This window comes from Salvelinus namaycush, chromosome 9 (assembly GCF_016432855.1).
Source record: "Salvelinus namaycush isolate Seneca chromosome 9, SaNama_1.0, whole genome shotgun sequence".
NCBI lineage: Eukaryota > Metazoa > Chordata > Actinopteri > Salmoniformes > Salmonidae > Salvelinus > Salvelinus namaycush.
The window spans coordinates 38,893,374-38,911,981 of NC_052315.1; the positions used below are offsets into that span (position 1 = coordinate 38,893,374).

An 18,608-nucleotide genomic window follows, 5' to 3' on the forward strand; every position below is an offset into this window, starting at 1 on the left:
GTTCATTATAGCAAATGCACATCATTGCTTGTAACCCACTCGCTCCTTTTGAACTTTAGGCCTTGGTCTATTGTACATTTTTGGGGGAGACAATATATCGACAATAGATCAGTTACGAGTTGCATTTTGCATTGCTTTAGTTAACATTGCACGTACCCCTAAACTGGTCCCTGTTATCCACAAACACTTAGATTTGTCTGTGTGGATGAAGGAAAAGTTGCTTCCAAATGATGATCTAAGGTCAGTTTAGCTTTTTTACCTCCTAATATTTAAGGCTAGGATTGGGATAGAATGAACTGATCCCAGATGTGTACTTCGTTGCAGCTTCTACCGCCAGTCTGTCTGTATACAGAATCTTGGATAAGGAGAACAGACTGAGCTCTCCCATTGATTTAGATGCTACTGCTCCCTCTTCTGGCCTTAACATGGAATGCCTTAATCAGACCACCTCTCATTAGAGCCTATCGGATAGGTGTCTGGTCACTGCAACAACATACCAACCAATAAGAAGACATGCATGTTGACTAGTCTGATTCCTATAGAGCGGTCGTTCTCAACTCCAATCCTGGGGTACCATCTGGTGTTGCACATTTATGTTCTAGACCTGCCCTAACACACTTGAGTCAACTAATCACAGGCTTTTGTGATTAGTTAAAGCTTCAATGCAGCCTTTTTTTTTATCTCCATATCAAATTAATTCTGGGTAACAATTAAGTACCTTACTGTGATTGCTTTAAATGAAAATGGTCAAAATGAAAGACTCTTAACAAAGAGCAATTTCTCAAGCAATTTTTTTGCTAGGACTGTCGGAGTGATCTGAGTGGGGAGGGGATAACTGTAAACGAGCTGTTATTGGCAGAGTGGCTTGGAACGCCATCCCACCAAAACATTTTCATAATTTCACAGTATTATTCCAACCTCCTAGTGTGGAAATGTATATAAAACACAGGAGAATCATGTTTTTGACTGCACTGGGCCTTTAAGTATTTGAATCATGTCTGTTAGTGCTGGGCTAGAACAAAAAAAGCTGCAGTGCTGCGGTGTGGACCTTCAAGACCTGGACTTAAAGCCACCCATGCAGTCTTTACTATTTAATTTTTAAATCATCACTGTGTCTAATAAATCACTGTTTATTTCATGAAAATAACAAATATATTTTTGATCATTTATTTCCCTGAGCTTTCTTTGGCCCTTGAAATGCTGTCTGACCATGTGGGCGTTAGGAAATACTTTTGAAGATATTTACATACACAGCCATGATTCCGTTTACAATAACCCGAAAAATCTTGAGTCCCGGTTATGTGAAACCAGGATAAGATGCCTGAGATATGCTGATCTTAGATGGGATACTGTGGCATGTAAACATCTCATCACTGTTTACTGTTGTTTTTCACAGTCTGCACAGGCTCAGTTGCTCATATCATTGGTGTTGTGCAGTCTATGGTGTTGTGTGATGTTTTCATCTGTTAAACAAATCACTCCAAAGAGAAGGCTATCTGCGCTGTTCGATCCACCATAATTCCATAATAATTGATTTTGCTGATACTCCGTACTGGACTGTATATCATACTGGCTACTTTCACCCCTAATTTAGACACTTCTGCTTATCATTTCTGACATTTGGTAGGTCGTATCATTTCGGACATTTGGTAGGCCATTTCTTTGTCAACTATAGTTAGATACATGCATCTTTTCTTCTGTCATAACTTGTTGCCCTAGAAGACTAAATAAAGTAGTGCTCACCAGAATTTCTTACATCGATAGAATGATGCATTACACAGTAGGTTGGTGGCACCTTAATTGGGGAAGATGGGCTTGTGGTAATGACTGGAGCGGAATAAGTGGAAGGGTGTCAAACACATGGTTTGATGCCATTCCATTCGCTCCATTTCAGCCATTATTATGAGCCGTCCTCCCCTCAGCAGCTTTGACTGCTGCATTCGTAATCTAGTTAACACCAGTAAAGTTGTCTGTTTCGTTTAGGGACCGGGAGAAAACGCAATAACTCCAAAACAGTGGAAAGATTGGTCCTGAGCAAAATGTCCAGTGTCATCAGTTTGACCGGTTTTAAGGAAATGAAAAGCTGAGAACTATGAAACATTTCTGTTAAGACTTCAGTTCTTGGGTGCATATTTTATGTGGTTGAAATACTGTCTGCTGGCATAACGGTGTCAAAGATAACGCATTACAATCACCAAAGCATTTTCTCAAGAGATGCTGATAGAAAGAAATCATATTTCTCCACTCCTGTTCCCGAGACAAAATTATAATTTGTTGTATCATTGTACTGCAAGAAATCCATAATTCTGCAGGAGTTAATATTATATTATGCTACATGTGAGAGGTTATAGGCCTACAGTCAGTGTCCATATTTCAGTTACTTTTCCATTTAACCCATATTAACTATAATGACTAATCTGTTTATACCCATGAACGGGATATTGAAGGTGCATGTAAACAGCATATCCCGAATAAGACCTTAAGCGGAATATGAGCTACTGTCCGGAATACTGTGCGCATGTAAACGTGGTCACTATTTAGCTTGTGGAAATAGTCGCATTTTGGGAGATGATACTGTGGTGTCTCTCACTTTAAATCAATATTAGCGCAGACATGGTTGAGAAAGCAGAATTTGAATATTTAAAATATAGGAACCTCCTTTGTGTCCTATGTAATGTCATCGGAGTGAAAGGACGTGAATGGCCTCTGCAGTCAAGACATTTGAGGTTGTGAAATGCTAAACTTGAGAATGATATTCAACCCACTTGTTAAACCCTAGTGTTGACTCCTGAAGGGTTATCTTGTCTGTTTCGATTTATTGTTTTGTTAATGTGAACAAAAAATGTATGATGTACTGTAATTTTACAAAATGTAATCATTGAATTACCTTGCTTTTTGGTGGGGGAAGGTATTTAAACAGTGATTGAGTGCACTACTTCTGCACCTACTGTTGTCTGTAGTTAGGATGCCGGTCTCGTTCTCTACCATCTAGATCAGGGGTGTCAAACTCATTCCATGGAGGGGCTAGTGTCTGCTATTTTTTTCTTTTTTCTTTCAATTAAGCCCTAGGCAACCAGATGAGGGGAGTTCCTTATTAATTAGTGACCTTAATTCATCAATCAAGTACAGGGAGGAGCAAAAACCTGCAGACGCTCGGCCCTCCGTGGAATGAGTTTGACACGTGATCTAGGTACTATCCACTGTTTCATTTGTGTGTTATGGAAATGGTGGAAAGAACTCGTGGCCTTGAGGCAAGGCTGGAGGAATTGTCTATTTCCTTATATGCTTCTATTGAATAACTCCCTTGTACACAGACACACAGGCGTGAAACCCAAGCACAGTGTTCATTATTTTTACTATATGCTCCCAAGTTAACACTGAGTGATGCCCCCTGGTGTGCAGGAGGACTTTTGTCTTTGCTATGATAAAGCATTTATCTTTGGCATGTCCACTCCCTAGCTGCCTTTTAGGGATGGACAAACAAATGCTCCGTATATTTTTGAGTAACAAAGCAGAGTTTTTGTGTGCTGTGTGTGGATTTAAGTTATTTCAAATGTACTTGAATGGAAAGATATGGGACGAGTCTTAGTCAAATAGTGGAATGTCAGGATTTACTCAGATGCCATTGTCGGACTAAATTATGTGCGTATGGGCAATGTTCTTTATACATGGATTGGTCAATTGATTGATTGATTCACCCACATGTCGTTTAGGCTTTTAGACATCAATGCTGACCACAGCAGGCTAATTGTGAAGTGGTTAAAAGTCCAGGCTTAGGCTGTTGTCATGCATCTCTCGCCCTTTCTCCCTTTCGCTCTCATTCAACTCTTTGTTGGGGACTTCCTCCCTTCCTTGAAGTAATTACTGATCTAGCCAGAGGAGGCTGGTGGGGGGGTCCTATAGGAGGATGGGCTCATTGTTAAGGGCTGGAATGGAATATATGGAACAGCATCAAACATATGGAGACAGCATGTTTGACTCCGTTCCATGTATTCCATTCCAGCCATTACAATGAGCCTGTCCTCCTATAGGACCCCCCACCAGCCTCCTCTGGTTAGATTAGTAATGATTTGACAGGTGAAAGCGATGGCTTTTCCCTCATGGCTTTTACCTGTCCAGTCATATCTAATTAGTGATTACTTAAAGGACAGGGAGAAAGGACAGTGTTCGTACCAGGACTTTTAACTTGCTATGAGGCTGGTGCAGCATGGAGGTGCTGACCCTAGGGTTTCTTGAAAGCACAGAGGACTTCCACTGACTTCCACACGCCCCTGGTGGCAGTATATATTTCTATATTTGCCCATACAGCCGTTTGATCACACTGTAGGTCATTTTGAAGCCTTACATTCCCATTGCTCCATAACATGTTAACATAACCCCCTCCAATGGCAGGGTTTGTTTGAGATGTCACTCACTGTATCAGGATAATCTATGAATAGATGTATACCTCAGAGAAAAGCCATTTCTGTCTCTCACCACACACATGCACATTCCCTTTCTCCTTTTTGCTCTCTCACTCAGTCTTTGCTCCCCAGTGCCAGCTTGTTGACCTCTAGCCTTCCTCTGGTGCCAAGGGCGCTGAAATGTTAGCGTGTTGTAGACATGAGCCCTATTCTCTGCTCTTAAGATGGTGTCATTTTAGACCCATTCGGTGGGTTAACTGGATCATTGCAAGTGATTTTGAAAAACCATTCAAAATAATAATAATTTGCCATGTTATGCTTGTGTGACAACCATACCATCTCATTATTTGTGTAGTGAAATATTATTTTGCTTTGGCGCATTTAGGTGACATGAGGCTTCTACTATAGTAATATTGCTTATGATTACAGAGGATTTGCTTCTTTCATTAAGTATTCTAGACCTGCTTGTTTTGATTGATCCCAACCACCAAAGTTATTGTTTTGTCATCCCTGTTTTCTTATTATTGTTCATTTTTATTAAGGAAACCCCTTTATCAATATATGTTTTGCCAACTTTTGTGTAACATGTACATATGAAAAGTCCTCTCTAAATGATCTAGATGCTGCAGAGGGGGCATGGCTTTTTACCCTCCATCAGCAACCAGAAGATGCCACTGAGTCAGATGGCTTTGGCCGGTTGTATCCTCATGCCTTCTGCATACTGCATAAAGGGGTAGATTTAATTCAACTTGAGGTCTTCTCATTGGTTTTAAGCACAAAGTTATTGTATTGGTATACTTTGTGTACTTTTAAATAATACTGTCCTGCTTAAATGAGCAAGGCCCACCAGGGCCTTAATGACCGTTTTTCATTCTTACTGTCATTCCAGATAATCTCTGCACTTTCTCAGTGTTTGAGGGACCATTTATCAACGGTTGCTTGCATTTGTCTAAAGAACTGTGTAGGGCGCAAGCTGCAAATACTGCTCAAGTGAAGACTTCCTGACATTACTTTCAGAGTTGCTTATATACTGTAGACCTCCAGTGGTTAGAGACAAGACTGCAATATTGTAATGATTATTTTTAATAGTAAATTATGTGAAGTTGATTTTGTTTTTATGTTCAAATTGGAGTCTTTTCTCAGCCTGGTTTTCTTTTCACCCTCTTCAAAGCTGTGGAATGCAAACTTGTACAGTGCTATGAGAGCTTATGTCTCGTGTTCTCTGGTAATGGTTTCAAAGCTATGAATATAAGAATCAAGTCTTAAAATTGTATTGTGAATATTATTGTGTTGAAACATGAATGTTACTTCAAAATGTATTTGAAGGCTTTAACCAACCTAGTTAAGGGCTCCTATCCTGAAAAACCCCTCTTGGTTTTTTTCAGCTTTTTGAATTCCTTTTTTGGGGGGGGAGAAAGAAAAAAGGGTTTGGACTGTCTTATTATGCCTACTTCCCAGAGGCCTCAAGTGAAACGTGTCATGGGACCTTTCCAAAATGTCACTACACAACTTCAAAATAACTCAAGTTTGCACCCGTTTTTTATGTAAAATAAAAATCTCTCTTAACCTTTACTCTTGGCCCTGTGTTTCTGTCCTTGTGCTGCGGACTTCTTGCTGTCCTAGAAATACACAAGATTGTGTAGTCTGATTTAATTAATTAACTTTTTCATTGTCTATTGGGATGCTCAAATGCACTTTGTTCAAGTTTCATTTGATGAGCAGTTTATTAGTTTAATCAGTTGTTTCAGTAGGTTAGAGCTGAAGCCTGCACCCTATAGTGCTCCAGGACCAGGGTTGGTGAGGGGTGACCATGTTGCATTGTGTGAAATGTGCAGCCCTTTGTAACCATATCCCCAAAACATGTTAATGAACTAGAGGTATAAAAAGGTGACTGCATATGGGAACACTGTCATCCCTTTCACTGTACAATAGAATAAAGTGTTAACTTATAGTGATGTGTAGGATATAAAACATTTGTTCCCAGCAATTTATTGGGTAAACCACCAAAGTTTTGGCATCACAGTGCCTTCTAAACGGCATCTCCAGCAGTGTGATGCCGAAACGTTGGTTTACCCAATAAATTACTGGAAGCTTACATGTGTTTGGAGTTTGCCAGAAAGGCATTTCACTGAACTTGTGCATGTGATATTGAAACGTGTATGTATATACAAAGCCTACAGTTTACTCACCATTAGTCAGCACCGCCACTAACTTTTTGGGGTGTGCAGCTCTTGCTTTTCACTAAACTTATGGTGTGACATCACCTGAATGAGAACCAACGCATTGGCAGAATGAAGCCATAAGAATCCATATCAGCCACAGACAGAATCGGCATAAGGAACAATGAAACTTGAATTTGTTTCTCATGTTAATACTCAGACTGTACAATGTGAGATGTGTAATATTTTTGCACTATTTGAAGACGGACCGGACTGAACTGACACTCAACAGGGGAAACCAAATGTATCGGTTTTAAAGCATTATTATAAAGTAGCCTGAAGTGTGTTTTGTAGCTCTTCACTTTATTTTGGACAATACCTTTATGTACACTGCTGGACACATCACTTTTTTCATTTGAATTCATAATCCTATATACGTAAACAGTTTGGGAATAGTAATCTTTCCAAATAAATTAAGTCTGATAATTGTTTCACGAATTCCTCCACCACTAGGGGCCAGCAGAACATTTTTGCCTTGGTTTGCCAGTTCCGCATGCTCTCTTATTAAACTTCTGCTCAAGAATTTGTTTGGCCTCTTCAACTAACCCGATTCAATATGGTGGGTACTCAAACATTTACAACCCCGCTAAATCTATCTTAATCGGCGCTTTTTAACCAACCGTAGTGGTATTTAGGTCTGTAATAGTAAAATGTTGGATGTATTACTCAATCACATTGACATATTGAGTTGGAATGCCGTTCCTGGCAGTTTTTATTAACAATTTTATGTAGAGTGTTCCCCGAGATGCTAACGGAAGAAGCGTACTGCTTCTGGCATTTGGCTGTCCATGAATAACCTCGTTTTCCATGTCTTGATTTGATTAGAATCAGTAGAGAGAACTGGCAGTGTCTTAAATGTTGCACAATCATCCGCTGTGTTTTTGGTGTTGCACCTAGGTTTAAACTGTAAGGAATTGAATTGCATTCGTGATAACTGATAAGCATAACTGGCTAGTTGGCTAACTAACGGTACCTTATTGCCAAATCATCCTGGTTAACCTTAACAAGGGGTCTAGCTACCGGTAGTTATTTACCCATGTACAGTACTGGCTTGCTAGTTATGATTAATCACTGGTGTAACTAGTCATGACTTCCGTTTACTAGCCAGGTACCTCGCTAGTTAGCCAGTCTACACAAAGTTGCTTTGCAACCCGGATAACTAGTAACGTTACAAGTAGTAACGGTATTGGGCTAGCTAGTTACGTTTTTGCAATTCTGGTTGGTTAGAGCCAAATGTAGGTTGCATGTCAGCCGTGGGAATACTGAAACCTACAATTTCAGCAGCTTCTGTACTTTAATTTCTTACATTAAACCCTGTATCGAAAGTGGCTATGGCGTTGATTTAAGTGGCCAGGTCATTGATAGTACAGGAAAAGTGAAATGAGAGCCTTTCCCGTGTTTGATGGGTCTTCAATCCCAACCGAACCCTGGTTCTCTCAGACATTTTAAATGTGGAGAATTTGGGCCATTCTGATCATTCGGGAAACTGAAAGTAATTTGCACAACTTTACAACAGGGACGAGTCAGGACTAAGACGGTGAAAAAGGCCGCCCGGGTCATCATTGAGAAGTACTACACCAGGCTGGGAAATGACTTCCACACCAACAAGAGGGTGTGCGAGGAGATCGCAATCATCCCCAGCAAGAAGCTGCGCAACAAGATAGCTGGGTGAGTCTTTCTTTAGACATATGGTCTCTGAGTAGAGCATAGAAGGGGACCAAGTGAGTAGTGTTTCTCAACCATTTTTCTTGGTGGCACCACTGGCCTTTGAACAGATTCAATCTTTAGAGCAGTGACTTTGAAGAAGTCAGATTTGGCTGTATGCAGTCTTTTAAAAGGAGGACCATAACTTGTAATTTGATCACACCATTGGGCAAGTGGGCATTTTATATGTGTGAATGAGATGGGGTGGCATGTACATAAAGATGATTAAGGTGGTTGTGTAGGAGATGGATTGTTTAGGGGTTTCCCCTTTGTACTGAGATCTTTATGGATGCTATGGGATGAGGCACTATCACATTGGACAATATATATATATATATATGTACACCCCATACTGTCATCAGGACACCAACACCACTGAGTTGCATAACATGACATCAAATTATTTTACACTGCTCTTCCCCTTTCAATTTGTTGTGCTGAATGACTCATGTTTAGACATTGCTTGAACATCAGACTGTTTCCACGGTTACCCCAGGGATATTCAGTATGGATGAAGTCTGCCTGAAAAAGACGCAGGAGTCTCTACAAGCCAGAATGTTGAATACAATTATCTTTACACTTACTTTACCGGTTGTCTGTGCTGTTGGTCTTTTTGACAGTAGGAGGTGGAGATGGGGTATCCACAGAAAAGTGTTTATCTGACTTTTTGCGGCACCTGTAGGTTTTGTCAACTGTTTTTTTTTTCAATCTCCTGACGCATTGCAGTTGATGCACAATATGTAAATGATAGCCTAATGTAACCTTAACGTAGTTGACCAAAGCACGTTTCCTCTCCATCTGTTGGAACTGTTTGTGAAATTTGCCAGCTGATTGTGTGGGACAACGTTCAGTTCGTCTCGGCCATATTGTGCAAGTGTTTGTCGCATGCGAAAAACGGATAAACAGACCAGTGTACTGAAGGTTGGGTTGATGACGATTCCCTGTGGATATTTTGTCTGATTACCCTTGACATGGGGACAAAATCAGCAGACAACGGGTAAAGTTGAAATTAAGTTTGTTCATAGGACTTGTAGTAGGACTGTTCGGTAATGCTGAGCCTACATGATAGAGACGAGAGTACCGGTAAGTATTTCTCTCTTGGATTCTAAAATATGCTAGTCTATGCTGTGTTTTGTGGTTGGTGTTGCCTATGGATTGAATTTGAGCTTATGTCAACATAAAGCATATTGGTCAACCCTGAAGTAGCTCATTCATTACATTTCTTCATTCAATTAACATTGACTATGCTGCAGTTCAATCAGGTTGGAGTTCAACACTACTTGTAATAGCATGGGTGAATCACAGCCAGTCTGCTGCACTGGCTTGGAGGGACAGACTCATTCATTCTATCATATCCCTGACCTAGCTAATTATTGCTAGTTCGCCACTTAAAACCCTGTATCAAAAGTGATTATGGCATGACTGTTGCCATAGTCATTGATAGTACAGGAACAGTGATTATTGAAAGCTTTTCCCGTGTTTGTTGGCATACCTGTTCCTGTCAAACCCTGTATCTTTCAAACATCTTCCACATCCGCAACAATCTAAACTTGTGTGAAACCTCATTCTCATTTTAGGCTAGTTTTTAGTGATCTTGCAATTTTTTAAAAGCTTGAACCTATGGTGTGATCCAATGCTGTGACAATTGTGAAGTTGAATGTGAATGAACTGGATTCTTGATTGTGCACTCAGGTATGTGACCCATCTCATGAAACGTATCCAGAGGGGCCCCGTCAGAGGCATTTCCATCAAGCTCCAGGAGGAGGAGAGGGAGAGGAGGGACAACTACGTCCCAGAGGTAAGTGTGCCCCCCCACCCACACAGGGCCTAAAAATAACTTGAAACTTTAGATTTACAAAAATCTACAAACCACAGTTTTTACCAGACAAAATATATTTTTGTGCCAATATTACCCCCCCCCCCCAAAAACACCATGAAATTGCTTAGCAATGTTTCTAAAACAAGAAATGTATTACTAGTAAGAAGTAATGTGGAATATTGCTGAATTTAATATTTTATGACCTTTTAACCAAAATATCAGACACATTTTCAACTGCCCCTTTAAGGTTACCATGGTAATGGGGCCATCAGTCCTGTGCCTGTGAGAATCTCACTAGTAGAGGCCGACAATGTCTCTTTGCTAGCTGTAGAAGCAAACTCAAACATTGACAAGCAACCTAGCTTGAAGGTGTGAACAAAACATTGTAAATAGCCACGAAACACAAGGACAGTCTCACTAGACTTTCGAGTATATTAGACCATTGCGTGGAAAAACAAATCTTTCAGCACTTCACTCAGTGCGCACAGCCCACCAGACAGGCAGTGGTGCTACGTGAGGTGGGATAGCTATAACGTTAGGATTCGTATTTCTTTGTGCATTACCAGATAAGAAACCAGCACACTGCTCTTGCTTGTATCACTACTCTTTATTAAGCTTTACGTATCGGCCTTCAAGCTCTGGCGAAGGCCTTGAGGCCGATTATGTAAAGCTTAATAAAGTGCAGTGATACTAGCAAGCGGGTTTGTTCTTTTTTCTCATCTTATTCAATTGTTACCATGCACTTACAACAAAGATGGGTCAGATGTGCAAGAAGAAGAAGCAAAACTGCTGAAATACTTTGAAAATAGCTACTGACGCATTTATTTTGCTATAAATCACAACTTTCACGTGCTCAAACTTGTCTTTTGACAATTTTTATTTAATGCTCACACTGTAGATCCCTGAGTTTGACCACCAGCCAACATGGCTGGTGAATTCGACATTCTTGCCCACTGATACCAAAATCTACCTGCATTTGGCAGGTTTTAATTGTAGGCCCTGCACCCACACCTCTGAGCATTAGACAATGCCAAGATTGTAGGTTAAATTCACATCACATACAGTACAGATATAAAAAATGCATGCACTCACTGTACTATAAGTTTGTTTGCTTAATTGTATTCAGTGGCATATGTTAAGTTACTCGCTCCTAGTAGGAACAGGCTAGAGGCGTCTTAATGACAATGGACTAGCCACATCTGTTTTGGTGCTTGTGACGTATAGCTAGGAAGTGTTCCTCTCAAATGAACAGACTATAGTTATGCCTTGCTGGTGTGTGTGTGTTTGTACCGAGTTTGATTTGCTGTCCAGTAGGGAGTTGTAATTGCTTTGTCTGTACTTGTGAGCAGTTTTATTTTAGCCAGGGCTCGACATGAACTCTTTTTTTTTTTTGCCAAGTAGGGTTATTATTATTTTTGAAAGCTCGGGTCACTTGTCTCCCCGCCCCAAAAAAGGTCTAACACCATAGGCCAAAAAGGTGCTGTATGACGCAAGGAACCACTTTACACAATATACTGAACCAAAATATAAACAAAACATGTAACAATTTCAACGATTTTACTGAGTTAGTTCATGTAACAAAGTAAGTCAATTGAAATTAATTAATTGGGTCCTAATCTATGGATTTCATATGACTGGTAATTTGGTCACATATACCTTTAAAAAAAGGTAGGGGCGTGGATCAGAAAACCAGTCAGTATCTGGTGTGACCACTATTTGCCTTGTGCAGTGCGACATCTCCTTCGCATAGAGTCGATCAGGATGTTGATTGTGGCCTGTGGAATGTTATCCCACTCCTCTTTTTTCTCTCTTTTTTTTTACCCCCTTTTTCTCCCCAATTTTGTGGTATCCAATTATTAGTAGTTACTGTCTTGTCTCATCGCTACAACTCCCGTACGGGCTCGGGAGAGACGAAGGTCGAGAGCCATGCGTCCCCCGAAACACAACCCAACCAAGCCGCACTGCTTCTTAACAAAGCGAGCATCCAACCCGGAAGCCAGCCGCACCAATGTGTCGGAGGAAACACCGTACACCTAGCGACCTGGTCAGCGTGCACTGCGCCCGGCCCACCACAGGAGTCGCTAGTGCGCGATGAGACAAGGATATCCCTACCGGCTTATGCCTGCCCATAACCTCAACGCCACCATGGGGCACTCTGTTCACAACATTAACATCAACAAACCTCTCGCACACACAACGTCATGCACGTGGTCTGCGGTTCTGAGGCAGGTTGGACGTACTACTAAATTCTCTATAACAACGTTGGAGGCGGCTTATGGTAGAGATCAACATTAAATTCTCTGGCAAAAGCTCTGGTGGACATTCCTGCAGTCAGCGTGCCAATTGCACACTCACTCAACTTGAGACATCTGTGGCATTGTGCTGTGACAAAACTGCACATTTTAGTGGCCTTTTATTGTCCCCAGCACAAGGTGCACCTGTGTAATGATCATGCTGTTTAATCAGCTTCTTGATATGCTACACCTGTCAGGTGGATGGATTGTCTTGGCAGAAGAGAAATGCTCTCAAACTGGGATGTAACCAAATTTGTGCACAAAATTTGAGAGAAATAAGCTTTCTGTGCGTATGAGAAATTTCTGGGATATTTTACTTACGCTCATGAAACATGGGACCAACACTTTACATGTTGCGTTTATATTTGTGTTCAGCGTAACATTCATTCATTATCACTGGTATTGACAATGGAAGGCACAGTATCTCCTGCCGTTGCGGCCTTGAACAAGTAAAATACTGCACTGATAGGCTACTGTATAAAACACATGTGGTCCGTCAACCCTCCATCTGCAGAGCTATTGGGTGTGCAGGCTTTTTATCCAACCCTGTTCAAACACACCAGTGTCAGCTTATCAAGGTCCTGTTGAGCAGCTGATTTTTACAATGTTGTGTGTTCGAGCAGGGCCATTTTTAAAATTCCTGCACACCCAGTTGCTCTCCTGGCATCTCCTGGAGGAGGGTTGGCCACCCTGAAACATTACATTTATAACCAAATACGTTTTATGTCTTTATAAAATAATTCCCTCATTCAATGAACCAGGGATCAAATGGCTAAGGTGGGCGAGTTAGCTAACTAAGATGTTAATCTATTTGTAAGGTTCAAATATTGTATTCACTTCTTGACAGCATTGGAGTTACTTGTCAATTAGGCTATTCTAAGAATATATATTTTTAACTTGGTCAGAATTACATGGCTAGTATTGAATAGAGGAGAATTCTAACCTATTTTGAGCGCTGCGTCATTATTTTACCTGCTGCGTAAATGTCTCGCTCTCCTCTGGCAACGGCCCACTGGCACACGGAGGTGATGCACACACAATGACTATTCCAGGATTTTCATTGCTCACACAAAATTAGCTATAACTGGGCAAATAACTCGCAATGAATATCAACAAATGTGCACATGCGACTCGCTTTGATCTCAAAAACGCATCTTGCGGATGACTGCATGATTGAAAGAATGCTCGTGCCTGTCAATGCAGGTCTACAATAATTGCATCCAGAAGACACTGATCCTATTTTTATCTGAGAGCTTGTTTGTTTGATATTCTGTTTTTACATGTTTTTTAAGGCTAACTTAAATCTATATTCTTCTTGTCTGACTATTTTATTTATTTGCCCCGGGCAAGTGGACAAGCGTTAATGTCAAGCCCTGATAGCTATGCATGCTTCTACTTTGCCTAAGCACCATAAGATGAATTCTCATAAACTGCTTTTAGTCATCAACAATCACCTTCCGTTGCTGCCATTGGGAATCTTCAGTCTATAGTTGGGATGGGATGTGATACCTTTTGAATCCATCTGAAATTCTTTTTGATTTGCCCTGTATCGAAAGTGACTATGGCATGACTGTTGCCATAGTCATTAATAGTTCAGGAATAGTAATCTTGAAAGCTTTTCCCGTGTTTGTTGGAATACCTGTTCCTGTCAAACCCTGTATCTTTAAAAAAAAATGTGTTTAGACCGCAAACCTTGCAGCCAGTAACTGCTGTATGCGCTGTTGAATTGGTGTCATGTGGCAGTGTTGCCTGTTTAATATGCACACTATTAATACATTGTTTGGTGGACAGCGCTGACATGCCATTAGCGCAGTAACTAAATCTTTGTTTTTGTTTCCAGGTGTCTGCTCTCGACCAGGAGATAATCGAGGTCGACCCAGACACCAAGGAGATGCTCAAGCTACTGGTAAGTCCCTCACAGGCAGCTACGTTTGGTGTCTTAATGATGAATATATGTGCAGTGTGAAGATGACACCTTGGTTTTAACCCTGTATAAAAAGTGACAATGGCATGATTGTTGCCATTGTCATTGATAGTACAGGAACCATGACTGAGATTTTCCCATGTTTGTTGGAATACCAGTACCTGTCAAACCCTGTATCTTTAAAATATCTTCCACGTCCTCCCCAGTCTTAACTTCAGGGTGAAACTACTCGGCGTTACAAGACCAGTCTTCTGCGATTTACATTGTTAGCATTAACCTGTGATCTATTCTGGTGGTAACTTGATGGTGAAATTAGATTTTATCTTCCTCCTTCCTCCAGGACTTTGGCAGTTTGTCGAACCTGCAAGTCACCCAGCCAACTGTCGGAATGAACTTCAAGACACCAAGAGGAGTCTAGGCATTTGTAATATCGCTTAATAATAAAATTAAAAAGTACACAAAAAGCAGTGTTTCCTAGTGGTGTTACTGTTTAGAACATGGATGGGCAACTCAAGGGCTGGATTGGTGTCACAATTTCGCCCCAGTTAACACACCTGAGTCCAATACTCCTCTAATCATGATCTTCAGTTTAGAATGCAATTAGTTTAATCAGCTGTGTTAGCTAGGTATGGGGAGAAAGTGACACACCACTCTGGCCCCAGAGGACTGGAGTTGCCAATTCCTGGTTAAGCACAAGTAGAAACGCATGAGCGCACACTGCAGGATAATTGGGCTTTTTTTTATATATATATATAATTAAAAAAATAAAATAAAATTATCCCCTTTTCTCCACAATTTTTCGTGGTATCCAACCGCTAGTAATTACTATCTTGTCTCATCGCTACAACTCCCGTACGGGCTCGGGAGAGACGAAGGTCGAAAGCCACGCGTCCTCCGAAGCACAACCCAACCAAGCCGCACTGCTTCTTAACACAGCGCGCCTCCAACCCGGAAGCCAGCCGCACCAATGTGTCGGAGGAGACACTGTGCACCTGGCCCCCTTGGTTAGCGCGCACTGCGCCCGGCCCGCCACAGGAGTCGCTGGAGCGCGATGAGACAAGGATATCCCTACCGGCCTAACCCGGACGACGCTAGGCCAATTGTGCGTCGCCCCACGGACCTCCCGGTCGCGGCCGGCTGCGACAGAGCCTGGGCGCGAACCCAGAGACTCTGGTGGCGCAGCTAGAACTGCGATGCAGTGCCCTAGACCACTGCGCCACCCGGGAGGCCTAATTGGGATTTTAACCATTTTCAGAAGGGGGAAAGCGATAATCATGCAATGTGGGAAAATGTGAATTGGATAAGTGCTTAGTCCTCGTTCATGTGCTTGTTTCAATTGGCCGACCTGTCATTGCAGGCTTTGTGCAATAAGGTTGGGTTCCTATACATACGTCTAGTATTACTCACTCACTACTACAGCAGCATTGTGAAGTGAGATTAACATAACTTTACATTTGAGAGCTCTTGAGTTAGTACTGTGCACAGTACTGTTAAAATCATTGTAGGGTATTGGATCGAGTGGATTAGAACAAACATTCCATTTGACCCATGAAGTTTAAAACTCGGTTCCCTCTATGATCAAATGGCACCTTTACATTTTGCACTTCCACTTATGTGAACATTGAAAGACATGATTAAATTCCATTATTTACAATTATTTGAAAAACATGACTAAGTAGTTTTAGATCAATGAAGTTTGTGAACCTTACACATTTTCACTTAGTTCTTCAGCTTGCACCCAGCCTGAGGACTTTGCTTTAATCAGCCATATTTTGAACATATACTTTTTTATATATCATGACAGAAAACCATGACAATAAATTAAAGGCCCAGTGGTTTGAGGTATGGTTGTTGAAATGCTCCAAAAGATCTTATCACAAGAACAGCATAATGTAAAGACATTTCCTATTTCTATATTACTTTGCCTTTATAACATAGGCTTCATGATGCATTTATAAATACATATAATATTTAGCAAAAATCAAAAGTTTTAATGAGAAACGGAACACTAGAAACGGAGAATTCAGAGACCAAGAAGAGACGAAAGAAGTTATGACACTTTAATGCACAATATGTAGAGTTTGTTTACGTTTAGGTGACACTAAAATGTTTCTTTAAACTCAGCGTACGTCTAAGCGCGTCGCTATCTCATTGGTGGTCCCTTCCCACCATAACATTGAATATAGTCTAACTGTATTTGAAAAATAAAATAAATAATGGCTTGTTACATTTTTCTGCCCATTAAATAGCAGTGAAAGATCCAGTAATCTACATTCACAAGCACTTCAACAGAAATTAATGTCGCGCTGAAAAAGGTAACGTTACATTTATTTTATTTAACTAGGCAAGTCAGTTAAGAATAAATAATTATTTACTATAACGGCCAAGGAACAGTGGGTTAACTGCCTTGTTCAGGGGCAGGACGACAGATTTTTTCAGTTCGGGGATTTGATCTAGCAACCTTCCGGTTACTGGCCCAAAGGCTCTAACCACTAGGCTACCTGCCCTCCCCAAAAAACTGACCATCAGCAGACAGCGCCACATTAAAACAATGACGATAATGTAGGTTCCAATATTATCATGTAAAGCAGTTCGCATTTATGAAATAATCCAACGACATATTTGAGTAGACTTTACAATAGCCTAGTTAAGACTACTTACAGAACACCATAATAAAGTATTAATGTTGTCATTCTGCATTTCGTAATTGTTCGTCATTTACCAAAAATAGTACATTGCATTTAAACTGAAGAGAAAGACTGAATCCTACCGTGGTACCATGGCCAAATTTATTTTCCCATGGATTAATTATTTTGGTCTGCAGTTTTTCTAGAACACCAAGTAGAGCCCCAAGCTGTCGAAACAGTATAAAATGCACAACCTATTACAGGAATTCAAGTTCTGTCTGGTCTGTCTTTCATTGTGTAGTTTACGTAATAGTCCTTTAAACGATATATTTCACAAAGATAAATTACTACCAGTAAATTACACCAATTATGGTCTCTGGAACAGCGTGCTTTTCATTTTGTATGTAGAATAATTTAGCCCACTATTTATCGAGGTAGTCCTGAAGAATGTAAATGCCAAAAGCTGCATGGCGACATCAGCATATGCATCGTTTAGAGAAACAATATTGCTAGATTTACAAGACGTTTTTCTTTCGGTAGATTCGGTTTTTGTGTATAGAAGTCGTGATTGTTTCTTGTTTCCAAATCCACTTCCATTTCACAGTCGCTTGTTTCAGCAGCACACATTATAAACATCAGCAAAGCGCAAACTACCGTTCTCGTCAACAGCATGAAGCTCACCATGGTCCTGATCGGGAAAAGTGCTTCACAAACCAAGCGCCCTAAATTATATTTCCTCTTGGGGATATAAAATTCAAATGACCAATCCCTGCAGTTTTCTATCCTTTTGTTTGCTCTTCGGTGATTGTATTCACTTTGATATTGAATTGCTCTGCCTTGATCTCCTTGTATATGTAAGATAAATTAACCTACGTAGGAAGCCCATATCCAGCAAGTGCCTTACAGAATCATATTTGCTCTATTGGTCTTTGCTAGTGCATAGAATACAGCCATGGGCAGTTTAATATTTGAATATATTATCAATAGTCAAGTTTTTCCACACCGATCTCGACAAAGCATTTCTGTATGGACTTCACTTTGTGCACGGGGCCATTGTCATGCTGAAACAGGAAAAGGGCTTCCCCAAACTGTTACCACAAGGTTGGAAGCACAGAATCGTCTAGGATGTCATTGTTTGCTGTAGCGTTAAGATTTTCCTTCACTGAAACTAAGGGGCCTAGCCCAAACCATGAAAAACAACCCCAGACCATTATTCCTCCTCCACTAAACTTTACAGTTGGCACTATACAATTGGGGCAGGTAGCGTTCTCCTGGTATCCGCCAAACCCAGATTGGTCCGTCAGACTACCAGATGAAGTGTGATTCCTCAATCCAGAGAACGTGTTTCCACTGCTCCGGAGTCCAATGGCGGTGAGCTTTACACCACTCCAGCCGACGCTTGGCATTGTGCATGGTAATCTTAGGCTTGTGTGTGGCTGCTCGGCCATAGAAACCCATTTCATGAAGCTCCCGAGGAATAGTTATTGTGCTGACATTGCTTCCAGAGGCAGTTTGGAACTCAGTAGTGTTGCAACCGAGGACAGATGATTTTTACACGCTAAAAGGTGGGTGTGATTGTCATCTCATAACTTTACCAAAATGGTCAAGAGAGTGTCCT

General features: G+C 40.9%; 1 protein-coding gene and 4 non-coding genes across 5 annotated transcripts; all 5 read left to right on the top strand.

Moving 5' to 3' along the window:
- The first annotated feature begins 7,071 nt into the window (after positions 1-7,071).
- Positions 7,072-14,828, top strand: LOC120054040 (40S ribosomal protein S17). The gene is made up of 5 exons (XM_039001405.1): positions 7,072-7,181; positions 8,139-8,290; positions 10,019-10,124; positions 14,280-14,345; positions 14,704-14,828. The coding sequence occupies exons 1-5, from the start codon at positions 7,179-7,181 to the stop codon at positions 14,779-14,781; spliced, it is 405 nt and encodes a 134-aa protein (XP_038857333.1). The 5' UTR covers positions 7,072-7,178; the 3' UTR covers positions 14,782-14,828.
- On the top strand, positions 7,935-8,065 carry LOC120054214. The gene has a single exon (XR_005477586.1). It is a non-coding gene; the product is annotated as a small nucleolar RNA SNORA71 (small nucleolar RNA).
- Positions 9,721-9,850, top strand: LOC120054239. Its single transcript, XR_005477607.1, has one exon. It is a non-coding gene; the product is annotated as a small nucleolar RNA SNORA71 (small nucleolar RNA).
- Positions 13,982-14,110, top strand: LOC120054213. Its single transcript, XR_005477585.1, has one exon. It is a non-coding gene; the product is annotated as a small nucleolar RNA SNORA71 (small nucleolar RNA).
- LOC120054215 lies at positions 14,426-14,550 on the top strand. Its single transcript, XR_005477587.1, has one exon. It is a non-coding gene; the product is annotated as a small nucleolar RNA SNORA71 (small nucleolar RNA).
- Positions 14,829-18,608: the final 3,780 nt, after the last annotated feature.

Excerpts from the sequence above, each read along its gene's own strand:
- LOC120054040 (XM_039001405.1), top strand. Across the intron at positions 8,291-10,018 it reads CTGCGCAACAAGATAGCTGG|GTATGTGACCCATCTCATGA; the intron begins GTGAGTCTTTCT and ends TTGTGCACTCAG. Across the intron at positions 14,346-14,703 it reads AGGAGATGCTCAAGCTACTG|GACTTTGGCAGTTTGTCGAA; the intron begins GTAAGTCCCTCA and ends TCCTTCCTCCAG.